Consider the following 25,135-nt stretch of genomic DNA (forward strand, 5'->3'; position numbering starts at 1 on the left):
GAGGGGAAAATGAGGGAATATGGAGCAGGTGAAGGAGTTTTAGGGTGTCAGGTAACGATAGGACTCAATGAGTTCGAAAGTCTTTTCCAACCTGATTAATTCTGTTCTATTCTATTAATTGCAATTTAATGCTTACAGTATGAGGTAACCTAAGATTTTTGAACATATATTATGTGACAAATTTTCCTACAAACACTTAACTAATAACAGTGGTCAAGCAACATGGAGTTTGGAGTCCAACTTTTATTTTTTAAATCTTACAAGTAGGAAGATAGGTTATCTCAAAAGAAGTCATTATGTTGGCAAAATAAATGAATCTCATCTTGTAAATTGTATCAGGATAAGAGAAAGCTATCAGAATTAACACAATAAAAAATCTGAAGAAAAAAAGTAAGTTCACATTTATGGTAAGAAGTTAGTATGAAGTGGAAAAGGAAGTTCAGCAAAGACCAGATAAATAGGTAACATTTTAGTACATGTGCTAAATGACCCATAAATCTGGGCATTGTCTACACATGTGTTGTTAAGCTAATTAAAATCTAGTATCATATTTATAAATTCTCCTCTTGTAGCTCTCTATGAATATGTATTAGCTAAGATGCAATGGTGTTGCCTGCAACTCTGTGTAGGACTCATAATGAAGGAATAAACTTGTAACAGCCTCTAGAGATCATGCACAGCAAGCACAACTTCGGCTACATATTTTCTTAGCATATTGGAGACCTCATTAGGTGAGAAAAGCTGTTAGGAGACTGCAGGGAGAAAACTGTTAAGGCAAGGCAGAAAGCTGCTGTTATGGCTGTGAGTGCCCCAAATTTCTAAGAAAAACTTTGGAAAAGAAATCATAACTTCACTAAGACTTAATATATGGATGGCACTCAGGAGATAAAGATAGAGGCAATTAAGCCCTAGAGAGTTTGAGTATTTTAAATAAGCAAGCAAATAAACAAAGAACCTCTGATGAGTTATTAGTTCATAGGGGGCAGAGACATGCAATAGCCTCAAGACTCTAATTAATCCATGCTACTAATGATCATGATCGGTCATTAAACAGCTAAGCTTATATGAGATACTGCCACACCTCTTTCTTCCTGTATTGTTCTAGGTGTGTTAATAGCTGGAAGGAACATTAGAAGAGCACAAACAGTAGCTCAACATTGCATAACAATTTTTTGGGGCAGAGTGAGTTCTTAAGTATTAGCTATGCTGATCTTAAATAACATATTTTGTTGGATAAACTACCTCAAGGGAAATTCACTTAAGCACATAAATAGTTTTCCCCACTGTCTATGAGGCAGAAAATACAGCCTAAGAAACAAAATGGAAATACAGATTTAATAATGGAATTTCACCATTTAAGTAGGAGTTGCTATTCTACTGGAAATACTTGATACATGAAGTTCAACATGGCCAGGTATAAGGTCCTGCTCACAAGAAGAAACAGTTCCATGCACCAGTACAGTTTAGGGGTTGACCTGCTGGAAAGCAGCCCAGCAGAGAAGGACATTGGAGTCCTGCTGGATAAAAAGTTCACCATGAGTCAGCAGGGTGGATTTATGGTCATGAAGGCCAGTGGTACCCTGGGATGCATTAAGAACAATGTGAGCAGCAGGTCGAGGGAGGTTCTCCTCTCCCTCTACACTGCCCTGTGAAGCCACATATGGTGCACTATGTCCAGTCCTAGAGACAAGGACATACTGGAGAGAGTCCAGTGGAGAGCTACAAATATGTTTAGGGGATAAGAACATAGCTTGATTTAGTCCTGTAGATTCTAAAAACATCAGTATATAAAGGCATCATACACTCAATATCATTGTCCTAGAAATGACAAAACCCAAACTTACTAAAGAGATACCAAAACTATGCTGTAATGGATGAACAAACAAAAGGAACACTTTCAAAGAGAAGCCTACATTAATCTCTGTAAAAATAATGAAAAACTTTCTACACACACTTGAAAAGTTAGCCTTACACACAGTGACATTTCTAATTTCTTTTAGAGCTACTTATCTCATGCCTAAAAGCAAAAGTTAATTCTATCACAGCATCAGAACATTGACCTAAAGACCATCCTGTGATCCTTGTAAAGCAGGCAAAAATATCTGTGTATACATGTACACACACACATATATATAGTTCTATGACAGATGCCTGGACTTGGCATGAATTCAGCTGTTCAGAACTGCATGGATTTTATTTTAGCATTATGGAAAAATTATCTGCTTACCACTCGAGAATGGATTTCTTTGGCATAAAGAGGGAATAAGAATTCCGATTCCCCTTCCAGGCGCAGGCCTTCTTTCGTAACACGCAGGTGTCCCATTCCAGTCTGAGGAAAAGATGCAAGAATTTTCCACACTTTGTTATTGTTCTTGTTATTTGTTATTTGTTATTTGTTATTTGTTATTTGTTATTTGTTATTTGTTTCTTGTTCTTCTTATAAACAGAAATTTCCCAGAGCTCCCTGCCTCCTGTCTATTGATAAGCACACCCATACTAATGCATTTAAAATCTTGAGTATTCCTTGTTTCTTTATTTTTCCTGTAAGAAACTATACCTTTCAAGAAAAGCTATTGAAGTTGGGGAGGGTTTGCTTTGTTTTGGTTTGGTTTTGAGGGAAAAAAAGCTAATATTGTAGTTTTTAGCTTGAAAAGAAGTGCATTTGTATTGGTTGTGCTCAATAGCCTTTGTGCTTGCCTTCTAAAAATGTCAAGAACAATAAACTTTTACAAGAGTACTCAGCTAGAACAAACCTTATGTTAACATCTCAAGGTTTATTTTAACCATAATGTATCCTGCGAGGAATGTAACATTTCTAAACCCACTGAACAGACAGAGAGGGAACTTTATTTGCTCCTGCTGTCAGGAAGTACTTCTTTAAAATTGATTTTTCATTCCTTGTTTTATTTTTTTGTGTATGTGGTCTTCAAGGTGAGGAGAAAGGTCTTCACTGAGAGAGTCATTAGCCATTGGAATGGGCTGCCCAGGGAGGTGGTGGAGTCACCATCCCTGGAGGTGTTCAAGAGGGGACTGGACGTGGCACTTGGTGCCATGGTTTTGTCATGAGGTCTGTGGTGACAGGTTGGACTTGATGATTTTTGAGGTCTCTTCCAACCTTGGTGATTCTGTGATTCGGTGATTCTCTAATTGTAGGGCAAGGATGCATCTCTCACATTGCCATCTTCCTTTCTATCACCTGCTCCTCAGTTTTTGTACCTTCATTCTCTCTGTCTCCTGATTTTAGTCCAGTTGTGCTTTTCACCCCAGATCTTATTTCATTTTTTACTTTCTTTCATCATTATCATAAAACTGGGAATGCGAAAAATGAGTGCAAAACTACTTCAGTAAGTACATCTGAGGTCTTGCAGGATTCAGCTGCAAGGTATTTCACAGGTATTTAGCCAAGATTTACTCCTCCCCCTGCCATAAAAAGTGAGGCAAAGTTAGGAAAAAAAGTTTGGCCACATGTGGAAAAGTTTCAAGTAAACTGCCTCAAACTACAAGCAGTATGTGGCAGGGGTAAATATAAAAAGAAAAATAATCCAAAAAGTATTTTAATTCCAAATATTTTTCAGTTTGTTATTAGCAGAGAAGACGAGATATATAATAGGCCACTGAAGACACATCACTAACCTGTTCCTTTAATGAATTATGGTTACCACTGATAAAACTTATAGTTTTTAGGGACTGTAATTGTCTTCAAAAAGGCTATGCTCTGACCTGTGAGATTATATATTTTACATATATATATATCATAGAATCAATAAGGTTGGAAAGACCTCAATGATCATCAAGTCCAACCTGTCATCCAACACCTCATGACTACTAAACCATGGCTTCAAGTGCCACGTCCAATCCCTTGTTTAATACTTTCAGGGATGGTGACTCAACCACCTCCCTGGGCAGCCCATTCCAATGGCAAACAAATCTTTCTGTGAAGAACTTTCTCCTCACCTCAAGCCTAAACTTCCCCTGGTGTAGCTTGAGACTGTGTACCCTTGTTCTGGTGCTGGTTACCTGGGAGAAGAGACAAACTCTCACATGGCTACAACCTCCCTTCATGAAGTTGTAGACAGCAATAAGGTCTCCTCTGAGCCTCCTCTTCTCCAGGCTAAATAATCCCAGCTCCCTCAGCCTCTCCTCATAGGACTTGTGTTTGAAGCCTCTCCCCAGCCTCGTTGCTCTTCTCTGGACATGTTCAAGAGTCTCAATGTCCTTCTTAAACTGAGGAGCCCAGAACTGGACACAGTACTCAAGGTGTGGCCTAACCAGTGCTGAGTAAAGGGGCACAATATGTATGTATATATATAAAATGCAGAATAATGTGTCTAACTAGCTTTCAGTGATAATCTGTAACTATTTTCCTTTAACAAGCTTGAAGAAAGACAAGGAGAGAAATATGCTTTGCTTAAATTCCATAAGGTAAGAAATCATCCTGTCAGCAGTTCATGTCACTGAAGGGTACAACTGTGATTCCTCCTGAGCAAGAATTTATTTCAGGAAAGAGGCTTTTGGTATAGCTATTTGTGGAATCTGTTATTTGGGGTCAAATGTTTTACTGCTTTGAAATATATAATGTGTGGACTTTTGTCAGTGGAATTCAATTCAATTTCTAAATTCTAGACCATTGCAAAGCTTCTAAAAAATAGCTGGCATATACTGAGGCAAAACTAAAATAGTACCTATGATGACCCACCTTTCATAATCAGAATTCCTAGCCAGCACAGTGTGATTTAGAAATAGGTTTTTCTAGTGAAGACTGTGGATGGTTTTTCCTAAGTTGTTACACACAACAGAAATCAATCCAACACCATAAAACCACACAGGGTTTAAAACAAACACTTTTGAAAAATATGACGTGAAATATTCTCAAGAAATAACAGTAACGATTTGCTCTCATTTAATTAACTGAATTTAGGGTTGTTAGGGTGTGCTCCAACCCCCCCCTTCCCCCATCTCCATCAGCGGAAGTTTGAATGGGGAAAGACAAAGGCATGAAATTGCCTTCCAAGGTGCAAAATTGCCTTCCCCCTTCTCCTGGGGTCAGGTAATTATCACCCATTCTTCCCACAAGGAGAGCCATTCTTATGGGGGAAGTCCGCTGGGTTTGGGAGCTATGATTAGCAGAGTGCTTTGCATCCATTATACATTGGCCTTGGACACTTATAGAATCATAGAATCATAGAATGGTCTGGGTTGGAAGGGACCTCCAAAGGTCATCTAGTCCAACCCCCGTGGCCAGTGCAGTGGCCCGTGGTTAATACCATAATAATCAGACTGGCCGATTAACCACATTTGATTACTGAGGGGTGGAAGATCCCATTTCCCCTCAAGTATTACACCACAGATTCTGTTACATGGTACTTCATGATGCAACTGCTAAGACTAGACTAGACTAGAATAGAATAGGGGTAAAATAGAATAAACCAGGTTGGAAGAGACCTTCAAGACCATTGTGTCCAAACCATCCTCAGTTTACTTTGTCTGGAAACACCTTAAATAGTGGCCAGAAAGCAATTTGGGCTCTCGTCATCATCCTGCTTCTGCCCTTGCTTGCTCTCTCCTGCTCTGGCTCCTGCCTTCATCTTGCTCGCCCCACTCGGACCTGGCTTCTCCCTGTTCCCTGCCTGCCATGGAGTGACCCTGCTTGCCTTGAAACCTGTAGCTTTCTTGCAGTGCTGCTGCTCTGTTTGCCTCATAGCAGCCATGTCTACGGACACTTTGATACTGGCAGGCCCTTTTCCTTTGGATTGTGCTGCATTATCAACAAACTGCATTATAAACCCTGCAGTTCCTGGAGCCTACTACCAACGAGATACCTAGGGAATGTTGCCAAATTCCTGCTCCATCCTCATGAGTACAACCTGGCGTTCTTGTCAGCTTTCCCTAAGGTTCCTGGCTTGCCTCTGATTATAAGTGGGATGAAGCTATTTTGTGGCTTAGCCTTTTCCATTTTCTGAATTGTCTAAATTGTACCAAAGTTGCCCAGAAGCATCCTAGTAGAATTCATGACCAAAGAGAACCTGTAAATAATTTAATAAGTTTTTATGCCTAATTTGGGGGTGGGGTTTTCAGAAAAAATAAATAAAGATAACTATATTTTTATAATTCCCACCTTGTTAATTCAGCCCCCTATCAAATCAAGGGTTTCATTGTTTGCTCTGATCTCACACCTTTTCCCATCAGGTTAAAGTAGATTGTATCAACCATCAGTTTTAAACACAGTTTGTACACTTTTCATGAAAATAAAGAACTGAAAAAGCTGTGTATTATAGAGTGCATATAAGAAATGATAGTGACAAAGTGAAATTTAAGAAGGCAGAGAAAGAAGCAGCAATTATTTCTTGCTCTGAAGGAGATCAGGGAAAATTACCAAACTCCTGGGTGGTAATCTCTATCCTGCCTTTGGCTTTCCCAGGAAGGAATTTTTCATAGAGACAACAATGCTTTAACTGATGTTGAAATGAAAGATTATGCAGTTTACTCAACACAGTCTTTCTAATAATTCAGATTTTCAGCAATGATTATCCTAAAAAAAGTACATAGACAAAGGAATGTCTTTGACATCAAGAATAATATGCCATGTGAAGAACCAAACACATCAATTTATCTATACATTCTTATTTTTCAGTAAATCCAGTAAATTCAGTAAATCCACTCAGGATTACTTTATATAAGTATGTCCTCAGGTATGTCCTATTTTCTTCATCAGCTACTTCATTTAAGCATCGACACAAAGCTCATATCCTAACATATTTCAGTAAGAGCCTCATTATCCATTGGAATGGGCTGCCCAGGGAGGTGGTGGAGTCCCCGTCATTGGAGGTTTTCAGAAGGAGACTTGATGGGGTGCTTGGTGCCATGGGTTAGTTGTTTAGGTGGGTTGGATTGGTTGATGGGTTGGACGCAATGACCTTGAAGGTTTCTTCCAACCTGGTTTATTCTAAGTAATTCTATCCATTCTCACTGACTCCTGGGAAGTGCAAAAACATACTGAAATGTAGACGTGGGTTACCTGCAAGAGTGACCATCTGTGATGACTAACAGATAAACAGTGCAACATACATGGGAAAGCAAAATTGTGGATCTCATATAATGATCCTCACTTCTATTACCGTTGTGACTGTAAACTCTTATTATTTCCTTAGTACCATATTTGAGATTCCCAAATTGTAAAAGCACTGAGATATGCGGTACAGTGAGATGGAGAAATTCTATTAACCCTCTTTTATAATTGGCAAATTGAACTTACATGGAATATAAAAGAGATGGATTTAGGATAAACAATCACCCTAATGCTCTGAGATCCAACAATAAGTATTATAAAAAGCAAGAGTATGGTTACACATAATGTTCTCTCAACAACCACTCTGCTTCTTACTTTACCACTTTAGGTGAAGCCAATTATTATTTACTGAGTATTGTGACTTCCTCAGTGATGAACAACCTTGGTCCTTTGGTTTCAAGGATATAGACTAAACTAGACTAGACTAGACTAGACTAGACTAGACTAGACTAGACTAGAATAGACCAGGTTGGAAGATACCTTCGAGGTCATCATGTCCAACCTTTCATCCAACACCATCTAATCAACTAAACCATGGAACCAAGCACCCCATCAAGCCTCCTCCTAAACACCTCCAGTGATGGAGACTCCACCACCTCCCCAGGCAGCCCATTCCAGTGGGCAATCACTCTCATTTATTCCTATTCAAATTATTGAATGAAATATTCCTATCACCTTGAGGAAAGGCTCCAAATATCAGTTAGACACAGACTTTCATGCAGCTTTACAATAAGTGGTTGGTTAGGAAACAAACACAAAAAGTGCTCCATTATACACAGGAAATGTGTGGCAAGTCTAGGTTCTTGTCCTGATGCTCATGACTGTCACTGCTTGCATGTGCTGGTCCTGAGCTGTAAAAAATTGTTGAGCATATAGCTCTAAGACTCTTATTTCCTACTTCCTCAAAGCCCTCAGCAAGGCAAGGCCTGAGCTGTATGTAAGTGTAAACACTAAGCTAATTGTTGATGCAAGGAGTTGACTAGCATGGAAGTTGCTGGTAGCTGCCAAAGCCTTGTGCACTAAAGATGCAATTTAGCGCTAGTGTTCACAAAGGTGTTTTCATTTCAAATCTGCTAGGCATATTCTAATTGGAGTAACCAGACATCTTCAAACACAGTAGAAACATTTTTCTTAATTTGAAAATGCTCCAGGGGAGGTTAAGTGTTTGCAGAAACAGAGACAAAGCATTCTGAAAAAAAAAACCCAAATCATGCTCTGAATAGGGTGAAGCTTTGAAAAAGATCAACAAAAGGCTTTTTCAATTCAGAAATCATGGCCTAATTGATCTTTGACATCTATTCAGTGAATTTGCTACATAGGGATACTCTAAACTACACAAAATGTGCAGCCAGCACTACTAGAATCATAGGTAGAACTCATAATACTATGGACCACCTGGATGAGAGGACCATCTTGGTTGGGTCATCACTCTCTTGGATTCTAGACACAGCAAATATAGGAGGATTGAGTCCTTCATTAGGACCAAAAACTTACAAAAGCTGGGCTGATGGCTGTGGTTGAATGGCCACCTTCTCCTGACTATGAATATCTGTTCTGAGGAACATGGAGAAACAACCAAATAAATAAAATTTGACAACACTGCTATGGCTAGTGCTAAAGGTCTGTCTTTATACAGAATGCAAGGACTTTTCCTCTTTCACCTGTTGTTATAGGTGTTCTCACTCACGACCAAGAAAGTTGCATGGAAAGATGTACACTGCACATTGCTATGGGATTACAAGGGTTTGAAACTTGCAGCTCTAGGGCTCCTGCACTCCCAGTGACTTGCTGTCAGGTAGCCAAGGCTTACATAGTCAAAAGACCATCAGATGACATATATGGGATTTATCTCCCAAGCCAATATTGGATCTGATTTATCTCCAAGCTGATTGGAACTGATAATGATATCAACATCAGAGTAATGTGCATGCAGAATTTCCATTCAGATAACACCTTTTTTTACTTATAGGATACTTACATCCCACTTCTAGGCCAGCACAGGGAAAGACCTTGGCAAGTTCAAACCAAGATATCACTTGTTGTGCCCCAAAGCTAGTTCAATTAACGGCTTTATAGATTCAGCTTTCACTGCAGTACTTCTTGCAGCAATTACTATTTAGAGAACTTGCTTTGCAAACAAGAGTGTACTGTTTCATTGAGATAATAAGGCTGTGGACAGAGATTGTTAAAGAGCAATCAGCAAAACAGGATTGGTAATGAATCTGATGAAACTCTCTGTTTGACTTACAATATCTATTTTGGAGCTAAGTACGTGCTTGGTATAATAATGTTATTGATGCCTCATCTCATTTTCTCTTGCAAGGGCTCTATTTCTTAGGCTCAGACAGAGAAGGTTATCCAACTTGTCTTCTTAGGTGACAGTGGAGCCTTTCTGTCACAGACACTGGTCAAATCAGAGCCCTTAGCAATAGCAAGCACTCCTGGTAGCGAAGTTTGTCTCACCTGGCTTAAGGCCGGACATTGACTAAAACACCCTTTGCAGATCCAGCTGGAAGGTGAGTATGTAACATTCCATCATCTAAAAAAGTAAGTGGCCACTTTGAACTCAACAATGTAAGGCAATGGCTGCAAATGATGTAAATCTATGATACCATTGACATAATGTTGACATTTGGGGGTTGGTTGCTTGTCCCAGACAACCAGCACCAGAACAAGAGGACACAGTCTCAAGCTGCACCATGGGAGGTTTAGGGTGGATGTTAGGAAGTTGCTCTTCACAGAAAGAGTGATTGGCCATTGGAATGGGCTGCCCAGGGAGGTGGTGGAGCCACCATCACTGGAGGTGTTTAGGAAGAGACTGGATGGGGTGCTTGGTGCCATGGTTTAGTTGATAAGACAGTGTTGGGTGATGGATTGGACTTGATGATCTTGAAGGTCTTTTCCAACCTGGTTAATTCCTATTCTATCCTATCCTATCCTATCCTATCCTATCCTATCCTATCCTATCCTATCCTATCCTATCCTATCCTATCCTATCCTATCCTATCCTATCCTTTCTATTCTGTTCTATTTTCTTAGTTTTGATATGATTTCTTTCATAAAATAGGATTGATATTTAAGATGCATACTTTCAAGATATTTTTCAAGGTCCTTTTTGTTCTTATAAATAGAATAACAGGCTTTCTTAAGTAAAGAAAGGTATCAATTGCAACAGGTATTATTCAAGAGGAAAAAATAGCTTCTCAAAACAGATTCAGTCCCAGTTTCATTTCCTTGTTTGGCAAGCACCAAATTCTGTCTCTGGTCCAGTACAGTATAGTTATTCAAAGCTGAATAATATTTGGTTAATAAAAATGCCATTACATCTGGCATTACAACTGATTTACTCAACATTATAAAAACAAGACTGCTGCTCCCACTGCTATATATATTTACTTGGGAACCGAGTTTTTCTAAGTTGGCTAATTCATTTTATTATATTAACATCTGTAATTATGCAACTTAGCTAAATAAAAGGAATGAAATATTTTCCTCTGATATGTGAAGGCTGCAGAAAGGATTTTCTTCAGAACAACAGTTCATGGTATTTATTTTATTTTAATTCCTCTAAGGAATCAGGGATACTTCCATGGTGTATATGATTACACAGGCTATGTATGGATTCAGCATTGTAAATCCTTTCATTTGTACCAGGGGATGTTTCATCCTATGGTCTCAATTCTCTACATTTTTGTAAGCATACCCCTTGTTTAAGCACAAGCATCTCTACCCTGACAGAACAGTCTAAAAGAATACCAGGTGAGATGAAGAAAAGAGAGGAATGTTGTATCCCTCACAATGCACTCCTGAACACGTCTCCAGATCTGTGTGAAAGGCACTAATTAAACACTTTACCTTATGTTTTGTCTTGCAGCTATCATGCAGATTTATTTTAAACCAAAATTATAATATTTAATATCAGCCACTGCAGTATATTGCAATTAAAAACAGATCATCTCCAATAACAAACCCCCCTCATTTTGAATTACCCAGCCTTCCACTCATCTTAGTATTACTGATTAAATAAAGTTTAAGAGCAGAGGTTTGGTTATCTTTGCTAAATGCCTTAGATAAATTCAATTCTCTAGCTTGTCCAGGTCTCTCTGGATGACACCACATTCCCTTGGTGTGTAAACTGCACCACTGAGGCTGGTATCATCTGGAAACTTAATGAAGCTGTAATGTTTCTTTTTCCCCACTCACTAGGGACTTAATCTAACTTCCATGATTTTTCAAATATCATGGACTTTGGCTTGGGAACTACATCAGCCAGTTCCCTTGGGAAGGATTTTGCCCTCCTTGTCTTGTGGTCCATCCAGTCAGGAGGTGTGAGGAGAGAGGCTGCTGATGAACACTCGGGTGAAAAATATGTTGAGTTTCTCAGCCTTCTCCTTGTTACACTTTCTTTAACCCTACTTTTTCAGTTGGCATACTTGCAGAAACCCTTCATGTTATTCTTTGCATCCCCTGCCAATATCAGCTCAGGACATGTTCTAACATGTCCACCCAGAAAAAATTCAGGAACTCCACACAGTTACTGCTTGTGTCTGGGCTCAGTAAAGAAGGTGGTACATCAGACCATGACATCAGAACATTTGGGTTTCCTTTGGCACAGATTTTGCCAAGGAAAGCTTCATTTAGGTTTCTCCACACAGCTTAAAACTAGCAAAGCAGAATCAGGATCTGTAGTCAAGCCCTATTATCTCCTGTGTCCACAGTTCTTAAACTTGAGTATACATTAGAATCTCACTGTACTCAGAGTTTAAGAAACTCTTTATCAATAATATAAATTGCTCCCACAGTAAACTTAGATACTTTCATTTAAACAAGTGTTCCATGCATAATATGTGTGAGTATATATCACACTACTGAGGAGGCTGGATGAGGCTCTGGCCAGCCTGATCTAGTGTGGGGTGTCCCTGCCCGTGGCAGGGGGGTTGGAACTAGATGATCCTTGTGGTCCCTTCCAACCCTGAATGAAACTATGAAACTATAAGTCTTACTTTCTAATCTTACTTTCTTTGACAACAGATTTTCTGCAGTATCTCAATATCTTTCTTATCAGCTGTTGCTCTTTGCATAAAATATGTAAACATTTCTCATCTGATAGAGACAATGAGAATGACTGTGGCCTGGTTAGGCATGAATTATATTTCATTTAAAGCTAAAATAGCAAAATGCAGCTGTTCAAGACTATTCAAACTAGGGAATATTGATGTTCTGATGTGAAAATGAGGATGAGAATTTGTGAATAATCAAATATTTCATTTCTGTATTGAAAAAATGGTAACATTATTAAAATGGCAGCTAATTCCAAGGAGCATACATTATTACTCATAAAACTCATGAAAAGGCTGTACAAGTTCATTAGTGTATGTCTTTGCAGTGAAGGAGAGCTCTTGCTGTGAATGAGTGTTCTCTGCCCTACATTTTTATTGCTGTCTAGTCTGGTTTTAAATGTTCCAAATGACTGAGCATCTTCAATTTCATAAGTCATGCTATTACACAGTCTGGTAAATTTCACTGTCAGAAAGTGTTGCTTGATTTTCAGTTATAATTTTGCTTTCTTAATCCATCACATTCCTGATTTCATATTTTTCACATTTCCTTAAGTATTTCTTTCCATCTGTGGTGCCTGAATTTGTCAAGTGCATAAATAGTTGTTTACAGAAGTATTTGATTACACGGTCAGTTATTTTCTGTCAAAATACATGTAATATTCATAAATCTAGAGCAGTATCATTATCAACCGACTAACCTGTATATATAGTAAGATTATCTAGTTTGCTTTGTAACATTTTCATATCCATTGTTATTGTCTCATAGAAAACTTTGAGAAATAATCTTTAAAAATTTAAAATAATCAATTAATATTTCTTCCCCCCCCAAATTTAATAATAAAGTATTAATTGTCCATTATAGAATCATAGAATCAAGAAGCTTGGAAAAGACCTCAAAGATCATCAAGTCCAACCTGTCACCCAACACCTCATGACTACTAAACCATGGCTTCAAGTGCCACGTCCAATCCCTTTGTGAACACCTTCAGGGATGGTGACTCCACCACCTCCCTGGGCAGCTCATTCCAATGGCCAACAACTCTTTCTGTGATGAACTTCCTCCTCACCTCAAGCCTAAACTTCCCCTGGTGCAGCTTGAGACTGTGTCCTCTTGTTCTGGTGCTGGTTGCCTGGGAGAAGAGACCAACCCTCTCCTGGCTACAACCTCCCTTCAGGTAGTTGTAGACAGCAATAAGGTCTCCTCTGAGTCTCCTCTTCTCCAGGCTAAACAATCCCAGCTTCCTCAGTCTCTCCTTTTAGGGCTTGTGTTTGGGGCCTCTCACCTGAGAATAATATTTGGAAAACCCTACATTTGTTTGCCTAACTGTAGCAACTGCCCTATTTATTCCAGTCCCAGAAATATGTGTGCTTTAAAGAGAAACTAGAAGTAAAACTCAAACCTTACCCTAAACATTGCAAGATCTTCCCAGTTCTCATGACTTATGTCTTTATGTCCATCTGAAGTGCAGGCAACAGAGCAGGATGAACATTTGTCCTGTTCTTAGGAAGAACCATGCTTAGAATATGCATTGATGGACTGGATGCTCTCTTCCTGGCCCTCCATATACTAAGTTCATTCCTGTCATGATAAGGTGATCCACAGATTTCCTCTTGTTACTGTCTCACACCCAAGTAAGTTTTAGCATGGATGGCAGGAGAACAGGGGACTAAGTGCATATTTGAATCATTTTTGACAGGCAGTATATGTAAAACTATAAAGACCTGTCTGCCTTTCTTACTAACACTTTGCTTAAAATCTTTTTTTTTCAGAGAAAAACTTGTGCTTCCTGCCAAATTCCACACACTGGAGAAAGAAAGCAAATTGTCCTGGGGAACACTCTTGTTTCATGACCATCTGTTCCTATCAGTGTGAAATACAACACAATTGCCTTGGCATTTCTTATTCCAGGAGGATGTGATAGCTGTGGTATCCACTAAAACCCCATGAAACATGGGTTTCACAGAGTCACAGAATGTTAGAGGTTGGAAGGGACCTCTGGAGGTCCTCTAGTACAACCCCCCTGCTAAAGCAGGTTCACTTAGTTCAGGTTGCATTTCAGGAATGCATTTCATAGAATAATAGAATCATTAAGGTTGAAAAAGACCTCAAAGATCATCAAGTCCAACCTGTCACCCAACACCTCATGACTACTAAACCATGGCACCAAGTGCCACATCCAATCCCCTCTTGAACACCTCCAGGGATAGTGACTCCACCACCTCCCTGGGTAGCACATTCCAATGGCTAACAACTCTCTCTGTGATGAACTTCCTCCTCACCTCGAGCCTAAACTTCCCCTGGTGCAGCTTGAGACTGTGTCCCCTTGTTCTGGTGCCGATTGCCTGGGAGAAGAGACAAACCCCCACCTGGCTACAACTTCCCTTCAGGTAGTTGTAGACAGCAATAAGGTCTCCCTTGAGCCTCCTCTTCTCCAGGCTAAACAATCCCAGCTCCCTCAGCCTCTCCTCGTAGGCCTTGTGCTCGAGGCCTCTCACCAGCCTCGTTGCCCTTCTCTGGACACATTCAAGAGTCTCTTCAACAAAGGCTACGAAAAGTTGGGAATAATCTTTGGGGCACCACTGTTTCTAACATTACAACAATTTAGCACCTAAATGATATCATAACTGAATTAATGCAGGGTTTCTGAACAAACTTTGCTTGTGCATTGGAAATGGTAATCATCTGCTCAGGTGCACTTTTCACTCCTCAGCTTTGAAATACTAGGATAACAGTCTATGAAATACAATAGTGACGTAAAACTTTTGGTCCAAGTCTTCACTGATTACAGTGTTGACACAACAGATCAGTATTATGGGGGAAATTCTGAGGATGTGAGTACTCATTCTCTATGTGATAGTAGGGTAAGACAGCTAAAGACTGTTATATTCAGGAGAAAATGTGAAAACAGTCTCATGGACTTAGTTTCCTCTAAGGAATATAAGGATAATAGAAAAGTAAAAATGCAAAAAGAAAAACCAACCAAACAAACCAATACCAAAATCAAACAACAACTCAAATCACTGAGGCAGCAAAAGATTATTGTTGTGAAATCATATCAGTTGTGTACCAAACTGAGAAGCCAAATAGCTCTTGTTAATGCCTCCAACCGAGCAACTAATCTCTACACAGCTTTCAGATGCTCAGTGTTGTGTAAAACAATGTTATGCAAATTAGATAAACACTGTCCAAAAATTTCAAAAATTACTTCCCATCTTTCTAGAGTCTTGTCAATATGGCATTTATATGTTGGGGAATTAGTACAGGAGATACTGAAATAATTTAGGAATCAAATTCCACCAAAATATAGATCCTTGAAAGTCCTGGTCACTTGTCCAACAGATCTAGGCATATCAAAACAGGTTGCCCAGACAGGTGGTTGGGGCCCCATCTCTGGAGACAGTCAAGGTGGTCTTGACAGGGGTCTGGGCAACCTGGTCTAGTTGAATTGCTTACTGCAGAGGGGATTGAACTAGATGATCTTTGGATGCCCCTTCCAACCCAGACCATTCTATCATTCTTGCAGTTAGATTATCTGATTGCCACTGGACACAAACACAGTCAAAATCTCCTAAGTGACCATCTTACCAATGGAGTCTACAGATACAAAGAGGGGCAATGTGAAGAGGTACTTTTGTCCTCTTTAGTAAGAATAAATGGCTTTGGGATTTGTTTGTTGCACTCCCAGATTAAAATGCTTCCATTTCCCAGGAAAACCTTGTATCTTCTCCCAGAGATCCATACTCTAACCAACAGATGATATTACAGTTGATGCTGTGAGTTTTTCACTCCCTCTTTTTCTATTTTGTTCTACTTCATAGAACACAGAGCGAGTTGTTAGCTGTTGGCATGGGCTACCCAGGAAGGTGGTTGAGTCACTGTCCCTGGAGGTGTTCAAGAGTGGATTGGACATGGCACTTGGTGCCATGGTTTAGTAGTCATCAGGTGTTGGGTGACAGATTGGACTTGATGATCTTTGAGGTCTTTTCCAACCTTGTTGATTCTATGAAATTCCTTAAACACTAATTGCAACAGAAGCTACAACAGAAGCTTCTGTCTCCAAGGTTGGTGCTGTAAACATCTGATGCGTTATCTCCAGCACAATAAAAATCCATCTTTTCCATATAAATCAAGACAGTTTCAATCAGAAAGGCTGAAAAATGTCCAATTCCATAGTCAGTGCCACAATATGAATTTGGAAAGGAACACTGAGACAACTGGATATAAACTTATTTCCCAAACAGCAAATACTTGTCAAGCTTGGAAGTCAAGAACCATAAAAATCTATTTTCAAATGATAACCAGAAACTTGGAGGCATAAATGCTTAATTCTATCAGGAACAGGGGTTGATGATATTGCTGGCAATTTCAATGACTCGTTCTTTATAAGAGTATTTCCATAGACACAGGAAAAGACTGAGTTGCTTCAATGCATCACATGCAATCAGAACCTATACTCTTTCTAAAATTTTTCTTAGAGGCTAACAGTGCTTCTCTGGGTGGCATTTCTGGTATCTTCAAAATTGCTTCTCATCTTGACAGATACACTCTTATCAAAAAATGCTCCAAAAAACCCCCAACTCTATTCTGAATGACCACAAACCCATATGTGTGTACTTTGCATAAATGTCCTTGTAATTGATATTTAGCTGAAATACAGATATCTCTCTAAAACTATCCAAACTGAATGAAGGCATCACTGTTACATCCCTACTTAACCTAGTAGGAATATAGAGTCTTTAACATAGTACTGGAAAACACCTTATGAACCATGGTATTCATAGTCCAGCCTGTGAAAGAATGTAAATCTGCAGCACTTGAACTTGTTGCCAAGGCAGAAGGACACTGTCCATCCTCAGATCAAGGCATTTGGTGGTTTCCTTATAGATAACTAGTGGGAAATAGGAATTCTTAGAAGTGGGTTTCTAATGTTAATTTTTCTTTTATAATAGAATAGTATAAACCAGGTTGGAAGACACCTTTGAGATTGTTGTGTCCAACCTATCATCCAACACTATCTAATCAACTAAACCATGGCACCAAGCACCCAATCAAGTCTCCTCCTAAACACCTCCAGTGATGGCAACTCCACCAGCTCCCTGGGCAGCCCATTCCAAAGGGCAATCACTCTTTCTATGAAGAATTTCTTCCTAACATTCCTGACCAATATACTGACATTAGAGAAGAAATACCCAGTTTCATAAAATGAAACCAAATCAATAGAAAATAATTTGGAAACCCTTAAAATATAAACCTGAGCTACATAGGAAAAACCCAATAAATTATTCATGTTCTCTGTGATTCATGATGCGCAGTCAGTAAGTGCACACCTTCTGTTGTAAGCTAACAGAAAAATTCTGTGCAATCTAAGATGTTCTGCATTGCAATCTGTATAACAGAATCTATGTGGGGAAAGAACTTGATGGGAATTCAAGCACCAATAACTATATTAGTAAGTAGGTGTTAAAATGAACCTACTTTCTTTGTAGAGAATGAGTACAGAAATGCTTCTGCAGAGATATAACAGCTTTCATTTAGCGACAGAGGTGTAATAATGATAGATAATGGGAACTTTAATACAACACCTTCAGTAGCAGGGGCAGAGCTGCAGCAATTTACTGTTCTTGTTTTTCTTGTAACAAATCTATTCAATTCATCTGTGTATCATGACTGCATGTTAGGAACAAATTAGCTTAGCTTCTTTAGTCACTGGTGCAGTTTATTGCATTCCCGCTAAAGCTACATCTTGCAGACTTCTGAAAGTTACCCTTTCATCCACTACACATAACATTACATTATAAATAGTAAAATACACATGACAGTGGAAAGCTATTAAATTTATTGCTGAATAATATAGCTGCTGAGCTTCAAGCAGGAAGTAGTAATAATTACCTCTGAGCTGTAATTAATTGGGCAAATAAATTGCTAAACTTTAGATGCTGATAAATAGGAGAAGGAAGCTAAGAAAAAGCAGCAACTGTCAGCAATATTTTAACACCATGGAATTCCACAGGAGATAAAATCACAGCAAACACATTTATAAAATAGAAATCAAACAAAGACTATGAAAGAACAGTAAAATATATTCTCTTGGAATGGCTAGAATACACCTTAATATAAGGTATCAACAACCTCAGTTTTATAGAGATTGTTTCCAATACAGAAATTGCAGATCAGGATTTATGTTCAAAGATAAATACACCTTATATACTTTCAACCAAAGTACAAATAAACTGTTGAGAAGAAAAATGAACCATCTATTACATACAGAAAAGCTGATGTACATACATAAGTGAAGCAGTGAGGCAGGGAAGAGAAGAGAATACGAAAAGAATGGAAAATTAAAGAGGACACTTACTGGGGAAAACCACATCACTTTAAGAATCCAAATTGTCAAAGAAAAATTCACAACTAGGATGATAAGCAGGAGGAGAACAAACAGGTAGAGGCAACGCTTCCTCCAGCCATAAATTCCAATTTTGTAGACATATTCATTCTTCGGCCTCTCTAGGCTAGTGCCTGGTGTTGTTGTAGTGTATTGTTCACGTACCATCTGCTATGTAAAGAAGAAAAGGGACTGATTAGTTGAGTTAAATTTAAAATATCTATACAAACCTCTAAGGAAAATGAAGATATTAGAGTAATTACTATAAGCTAGATACTCTTAAGAAGTTTTACCTGGAAAGCATTTTCATCATTTAGCATTCAAATTTGCACTTGTCTCTTACTTTCTGGTACACACAATGTGATGTTTTAATATATGAACTGCATTAACTGCCATTTTCAGGAGGCTAAAATGTAGTTTACTCTGCATAAGACAGCAACACTTTCCTTTCATTTTTCATAATAACCTAATTCTCTCTTAAAAAAAGATATCTCATAAGTCCATATCATAATCTGTGGCTTACAGAACAAAATTATTTTACTGGAAAAACAGTTGCCAGTGTTAATGGTATCTTGGAAGAACAGGTTTAAAACCAATTCTGAATATCCTTTCCTCAATTCAGCAATATAATGTGTTCTTTGTGTGGCAAAGCTTAACTCTGTATCACTGAAATACCAAAATATGTTAGGCTTCAGAATCTCTACATAAAAAAAACATATATATATATATATATATATAAGAAATTCTTTCTGAAAATGTAAGGGAAATAATGATTTCTCAGTTTATCAGACATTCATACTTAAAGGTATTAGCAATATACCCAGTACAGAATTACAGAATCACAGAATTAACCAGGTTGGAAATGACCTTCAAGATCATCAAGTCCAATCTATCACCCAACACCATCTAATCAACTAAACCATGGTACTAAGTACCTCATCTAGACTTACTTTAAACACTTCCAGGGACACTGACCCCACCACCTCCCTGGGCAGCCCATTCCAATGGCCAATCACTCTTTCTGTGAAGAATTTCTTCCTAACATCCAGCCTAAACTGCAAAATTGTTTTAGAATCATAGAGCTGTTGGGGTTGGGAGGGACTTTAGGGATCATTCAGTTCCAACCCCCCTGACATGGGCAGGGACACTTCACACTAGATCAGGTTGCTCATAGCCACATCCAGCCTGGCCTTAAAAACTCCCAGGGGCGGGGCTTCCACCAGCTCCCTGGGCAACTCGTTCCAGGGTCTCAGCAACACCATGGGGAAGAACTTCTTCCTAACATCCAATCTGAATCTATCCATTTCTGTTTGGTTTTTTTTTTTTCACATTCCCCCTAGTCCTATCATTACCTGACACTCTAAAACACCCTCACCTGCTCTATATTCCCTTTTTTTTCCCTTCAAACCCCAGAGCACCTGGGCTCTGATGGAGTCTCCTCCCACCCCAGGTGTGGCCACTTGGCCCTCCCCATGCACTCCCCTTTTTATTCCCCTCCAGGAAAGGCAGAAGCCCCAAGCTGAGCCCATCTGGGCTGAGGGATCCTCCTCTCATCTCTGGTGAGTGCCCATGGTGCACACTGGGTGATGGTGGTGGTGACAACAAAGGCCGGGGGGCCTGGTGGCCCCCCGGTTAGGTAGGGAGAAAACTTGATGACCATTCCAATATTATCCACGGGTGCTGGCTGGGCTTCCTTCCTGGGGCTGAGCTCCTCTGTGTGGTACCTTGGCTGGTGAGGGTCTTTGCCCCCAGCTCTGGGATGGGTGCAAATTGGTGGTGGTGATGGAGCAGAAGCTGTTTAGTCAGATGATATTATGCTAATTATACTATTTTTACCTGGAGGCCCCTTGAATCTGCTCTTATCACTCAATAAATCTCTGCTTTTATGTCTCATTTAAAGACCATTTTTCCCCCTCAATGCTTCTTTTCAGATATAAGGAAGGAAAGGGGGGGGGGGGGGGGGGGGGAAGGAATAAAGCATATCTGGAAAATGCATTCACTTATCAATCCTGAACAGGAAGCCTTCAGGAAGAGGAGCAGGTTGGAAAGTGAGAATCACTTCTTATGAATCACAAGACAAATGTCAAAAAGAACAGACAGAAAAAGCCTGCATCTTCTGCATTGTGGTTAGGTTTCATGGTGGTAAATGCAGAGGAAAAAGTTCAAGCTGGCTTGGAAATCAGTCACACTTCTCTACAGAAAGAATCAGTGAGAAAAGGACATTGTGACAAGAGAATACCCATCCTTCATACAGAAATTCAGAATTAACCAGGTTGGAAAAGGCCTTTGAAATAGAGTCCAACCTATCACCCAACACCATGTAATCAACTAAACCATGGCACTAAGTGCCTCATCCAGTCTTATTTTAAACATTTCCAGGGTCAGTGACTCTACCACCTCCCTGGGCAGCCCATTCCAATGACCGATCACTTTCTCTGTAAAGAATTTCTTCCTAACATCCAGCCTAAACCTTTCCTTGTGCAGCTTGAGACTGTCCTCTTGTTCTGTCACAGATTGCCTGGGATAAGAGATCAACTCCCACCTGGCTACAACCGCCCTTCAGCTTGTTGTAGATGGCAATAAGGTCTCCTCTGAGCCTCCTCTTCTCCTGCCCTTCCTGAATCCATGCTGGCTGGGTCTGATCCCATGGGCATCCTGTAGGTGCTGTGTGATTGCACTCAAGATGACCTGTTCCATAATCTTGTCTGACACTGAGGTCAGGCTGACAGGTCTGTAATTCCCTGGCTCCTCCCTGCCCTTCTTGTGGATGGGCATCACGTTGGCTGGCTTCCAGTCATCTAGGACCTTTCCAGTGAGCCAGGACTGTTGAAAAATGATGGAGAGTGACTTGGCCGGCTCATCTGCCAGCTCTCTTAGCACCCTAGGATGGATCCCATCTGGTCCCATGGACTTGTGGGGATCCAGATCTGTAATTGCTTCCTCCTGGATCACAGGGGAACTATACTGCTCTATGACTCCATCTGCCAGCTCAGGAGTACAGTTGTCTGGAAGACAACCTGTCCTGCTATTGAAAACTGAGGCAAAGAAGGCATTAAGTACCCCTGCCTTTTCCTCATCTTTTGTTAAATATTCCCCTCCATGTCCACTGAGGAGTGGAGGTTGTCCTTGCCCCTCCTTTTGCTGTTAATGTATCTATAAAAACATTTTCTCTTTTCCTTCACAGAAGTGGCCAGTCTAAGCTCTAAATGGGCTCACTGGGTATAAAAAAAACCCTCCCTCACTTGTCATTGTTGTTCTTATGAAGCACTGTTTGAATTTAAAGTAATCTCACCAGACTGCACTTTGTTAAACCATGAGGATATTCACTAACTTCTACCTTTACATTATAGAGATCACCAACAATTTGAACCATTCATTAAACCTTGCAATTTCAGCCACAGGAATTAATACCAGCAGTTAAAGCTGCTTATCTAGAACAACAGTGGGCAACATTGGTCTCACTTCCACCAATATAAAATGAAATAAAAAATAAAAGAAAGAAAAAAAGCCCAACCACAGCTGTCAAAAAGAAAAGAGTTCTCTCATGCCTCGTGAGCCAGGTATATTTCGCAAGTATCTTAGATCCAAGAAGTGGTCAACTTTCCTACAGTATAATGTTCCCAAATGAGAATACCTTCAGTCAGGTTTCACACAAGGTCTCCTCTCAATTCTCAGTTTACTCCTGGGAATGAGATCACCATGCTCTGCTCACAGAACTCACAAACACATGATTAAATTACATCCTTGCCCAACTGCTGAATTACTGCAAGTCATTAAAGAAGCTCAGGTCTCCTTCAGAGTCATCCTTTGTCTGTAACAAGATTGTGGCTCTCAGTTCTAACCCTTGTCTTCAGACAGATGTCAGCATTTCTTCCTATAGAATAGAATAAACCAGGTTGGAAGAGACTTTCAAGATTGTGTCCAACATATCATCCAACACCACCTAATCAACTAAACCATGCAACCAAGCACCCTGTCAAGTCTCCTCCCGAACACCTCCAGTAATAGTAACTCCACCACCTCCTTGGGCAGCCCATACCAATGGGCAATCACTCTCTGTGTAAAACTTCCTCCTAACCTCCAGCCTAAACCTCATCTGGCACAGCCTGAGACTGTGTCCTCTTGTTCTGGTGCTCCTTGCCTGGGAGAAGAGACCAACCTCTGCCTGTCTACAACCTCCCTTAAGCTTCCTATTGAGCTACAACACAAGGAAGGCAATATAAGTTTACATCTGAACACCAATTCCTGCATTATCTTTTTGCATACATACACCATTCACTTTATTTCTGCACTTCCATTAAATAAACTTTTAATTTGCTCTTTATTTACATTAAACAATGAGACTTGATCATTTGCAGTTCATAATGTAATTGTGCTACAGCTATTATGGAACAATATCCTACCTAATTTTTTGCTGCTTTCAGTTGCTCATGATACAGTATGCATGAATCTTTTAATCTGCTGAAAGTACTGAAAATAGTATCATGATTTATTAGTGAAGAATCATATATTCTGAAATCACTCAACATTACTTCAAAACATTGGAGACTTACAAGATGTTGCTTCACATTCACCACATGAACTACATTTTTTTTTTAAACTATCACATTATATTTTTCACAGAATCACCAAGGTTGGAAGAGACCTCAAAGGTCATCGAGTCCAACCTGTCACCACAGACCTCATGACTAGACCATGGCACCAAGTGCCACGTCCAATCCCCTCTTGAACACCTCCAGGGATGGTGACTCCACCACTTCCCTGTGCATGGATTACTGAAGCACTTAGTACTGATTATAGGGTATTGCTTATACATAAGTTGCTGCTATTATTTTTCTTTTCCCCACTGTCATTGGACAATCACTCATAATTTCCAATAATCATTGTGTAACAAACCATATCACTCATGCAGAAGTAGCCCATCTTAAACCTACTTTACCATGCTCTGCCAAGCAAGACAAACTGGAACATTAACACATACAGTGGGTTTCGTAAAATGCTTTGAAAAACCTTTACACTTAGACACAGATTATTCCTGAACACTGTAGCTTACAGGTTAGAATGCAGTACCTGTGTCTGGTGACACCAAGAGATACATTCTGAGAAATAACCTGTACAGTTCTTGCTTGGGTACAGTACAACTTTCTAATACCCTAACATAGAGTATCCTCTGAATTACTTACAGTTTCCTTCATCTCACACACTTGTTAAATTTCAGTATACTAAGAAAACAGATACAGAAATAATTGCCATAGTAACAGAAGTCCCAGTTGAAAAGTCAATTCAATAGGTTGTGGGAAAATGGACCATCTGTCAGAAACTGCCCACTATCACAAAGTTAGCTGACCCTTTGACAACAGACCTCTAGCTGTGATAACTAAGCTTTGCCTGTTTCTTGTGTTGCTGATAGCTACAGCTACAAGGTAAACACCCCTGGATAAAGAGTAAACAGATTCTCAGATCTCCCAAGTTTTTATGTTAGTCTCAATCTTACAGTGGTCTCTGAGGTCAGGATTCATTTCACATTGTTAGATACCAAAAATACAGCCGCCAGTATCTGAGCCAGTCAGTCTGGACTCTTTTTATCATCAATGGAAATAAACCTGCCTCTGGTGGGAAATATCTACACAACTTATTTTAGATGTATATTTTAGACATCCAACAAGCTGCATCTTAGATGTGTTTAAATTCTCTATGAGAAGAGAAATAAAGCAAGCCTGGCATGATTTTTTTCACATGCACAAAACCACTTGTTTTAGACATAAGCATTTGGTCAAGTTAATCCTAACCAGAATGATTTCCAGAAGCATGTAATTTAACAAGATAGGATTACTTTGATTCCTTTTCCCCTCTGTTACATTTTTATCTTGTTGTAAAGCATTTATTGTGTGAGTTGAGGGATTTACACACAATGTATTATGTACTGCTGTTTAATGAGGCAAGGTCAAAATCCATTTTGCATTTCACCAAAAAGCCTGTGAATTTTGTGATTGTTTTCAGCCCTTCAGAAATTTCACAGGAGTCATGTCCCAGCACAGGACACTATTATTATCTGATAGAAAACAGTACTGTTGTTCTTGAGTATTACTAATACTGTTAAAAAATGCTTTGGTCCCAGCAAATGTGTAATGCTGGTTTAGACAACCAACTGCTTTCAAAAGGATTACATTTTTCTACTTAAGACAATATTTCATGAAGACAATTAGTGGCCCAATACCAAGTAATTACAGGGGAAATCCTTTAAGGATTAATAATGTTGGACTGTTTCTTCTGGGATAATCAACTTTCTGTATTATTTATAAGCTCATGAGCTGAAATAACTTAGAAAACAGAAGAATAATAGAACAAATAACATAGAAAACAAAGAAAAGTAACAATAGATCTGACTTCTGAAGAGGTCAGAAAGAAATTCTTTTGTAGGTTTGGGCTGGTTTAGGAAGCTGGACTGAAAGGAAAGCCTCAGACAGGCAGATCTCATACTTAACTGGTGAAACCTGCCAGGATTCAAGAGACACTTGAAAAACAACAGGCATTTAGTACTAAGATGAAAAAATGTGATTGCTAAATGGAATTGCCATGAAACAGTAAACTGGTTGTGTGGGAGCACTGAAAAGGAAATAATTACT

The 25,135-nt window shown here is 39.4% G+C and overlaps 1 protein-coding gene across 4 annotated transcripts in view; it reads right to left on the reverse strand.

The window, feature by feature from the left end:
- SGCG (sarcoglycan gamma) overlaps positions 1–25,135 on the reverse strand; it is a 146,447-nt gene that overhangs the window by 57,242 nt on the left and 64,070 nt on the right. For 2 of the 4 annotated variants that reach the window (XM_068144022.1, XM_068144039.1), the window contains 2 exons: positions 18,483–18,677; positions 2,228–2,329 (listed from right to left, as the gene is read on the reverse strand). In XM_068144022.1, coding sequence (XP_068000123.1) covers positions 2,228–2,329; positions 18,483–18,677 — 297 coding nt within the window. Of the gene's footprint in view, positions 1–2,227; positions 2,330–18,482; positions 18,681–25,135 lie in introns of all 4 variants that reach the window. The other 2 variants (XM_068144013.1, XM_068144031.1) reach the window with 1 other exon arrangement.

Source organism: Melanerpes formicivorus, unplaced genomic scaffold, assembly GCF_026170545.1.
Source record: "Melanerpes formicivorus ecotype bairdi unplaced genomic scaffold, bMelFor1.0.p_v2 SCAF_1, whole genome shotgun sequence".
Lineage (NCBI taxonomy): Eukaryota > Metazoa > Chordata > Aves > Piciformes > Picidae > Melanerpes > Melanerpes formicivorus.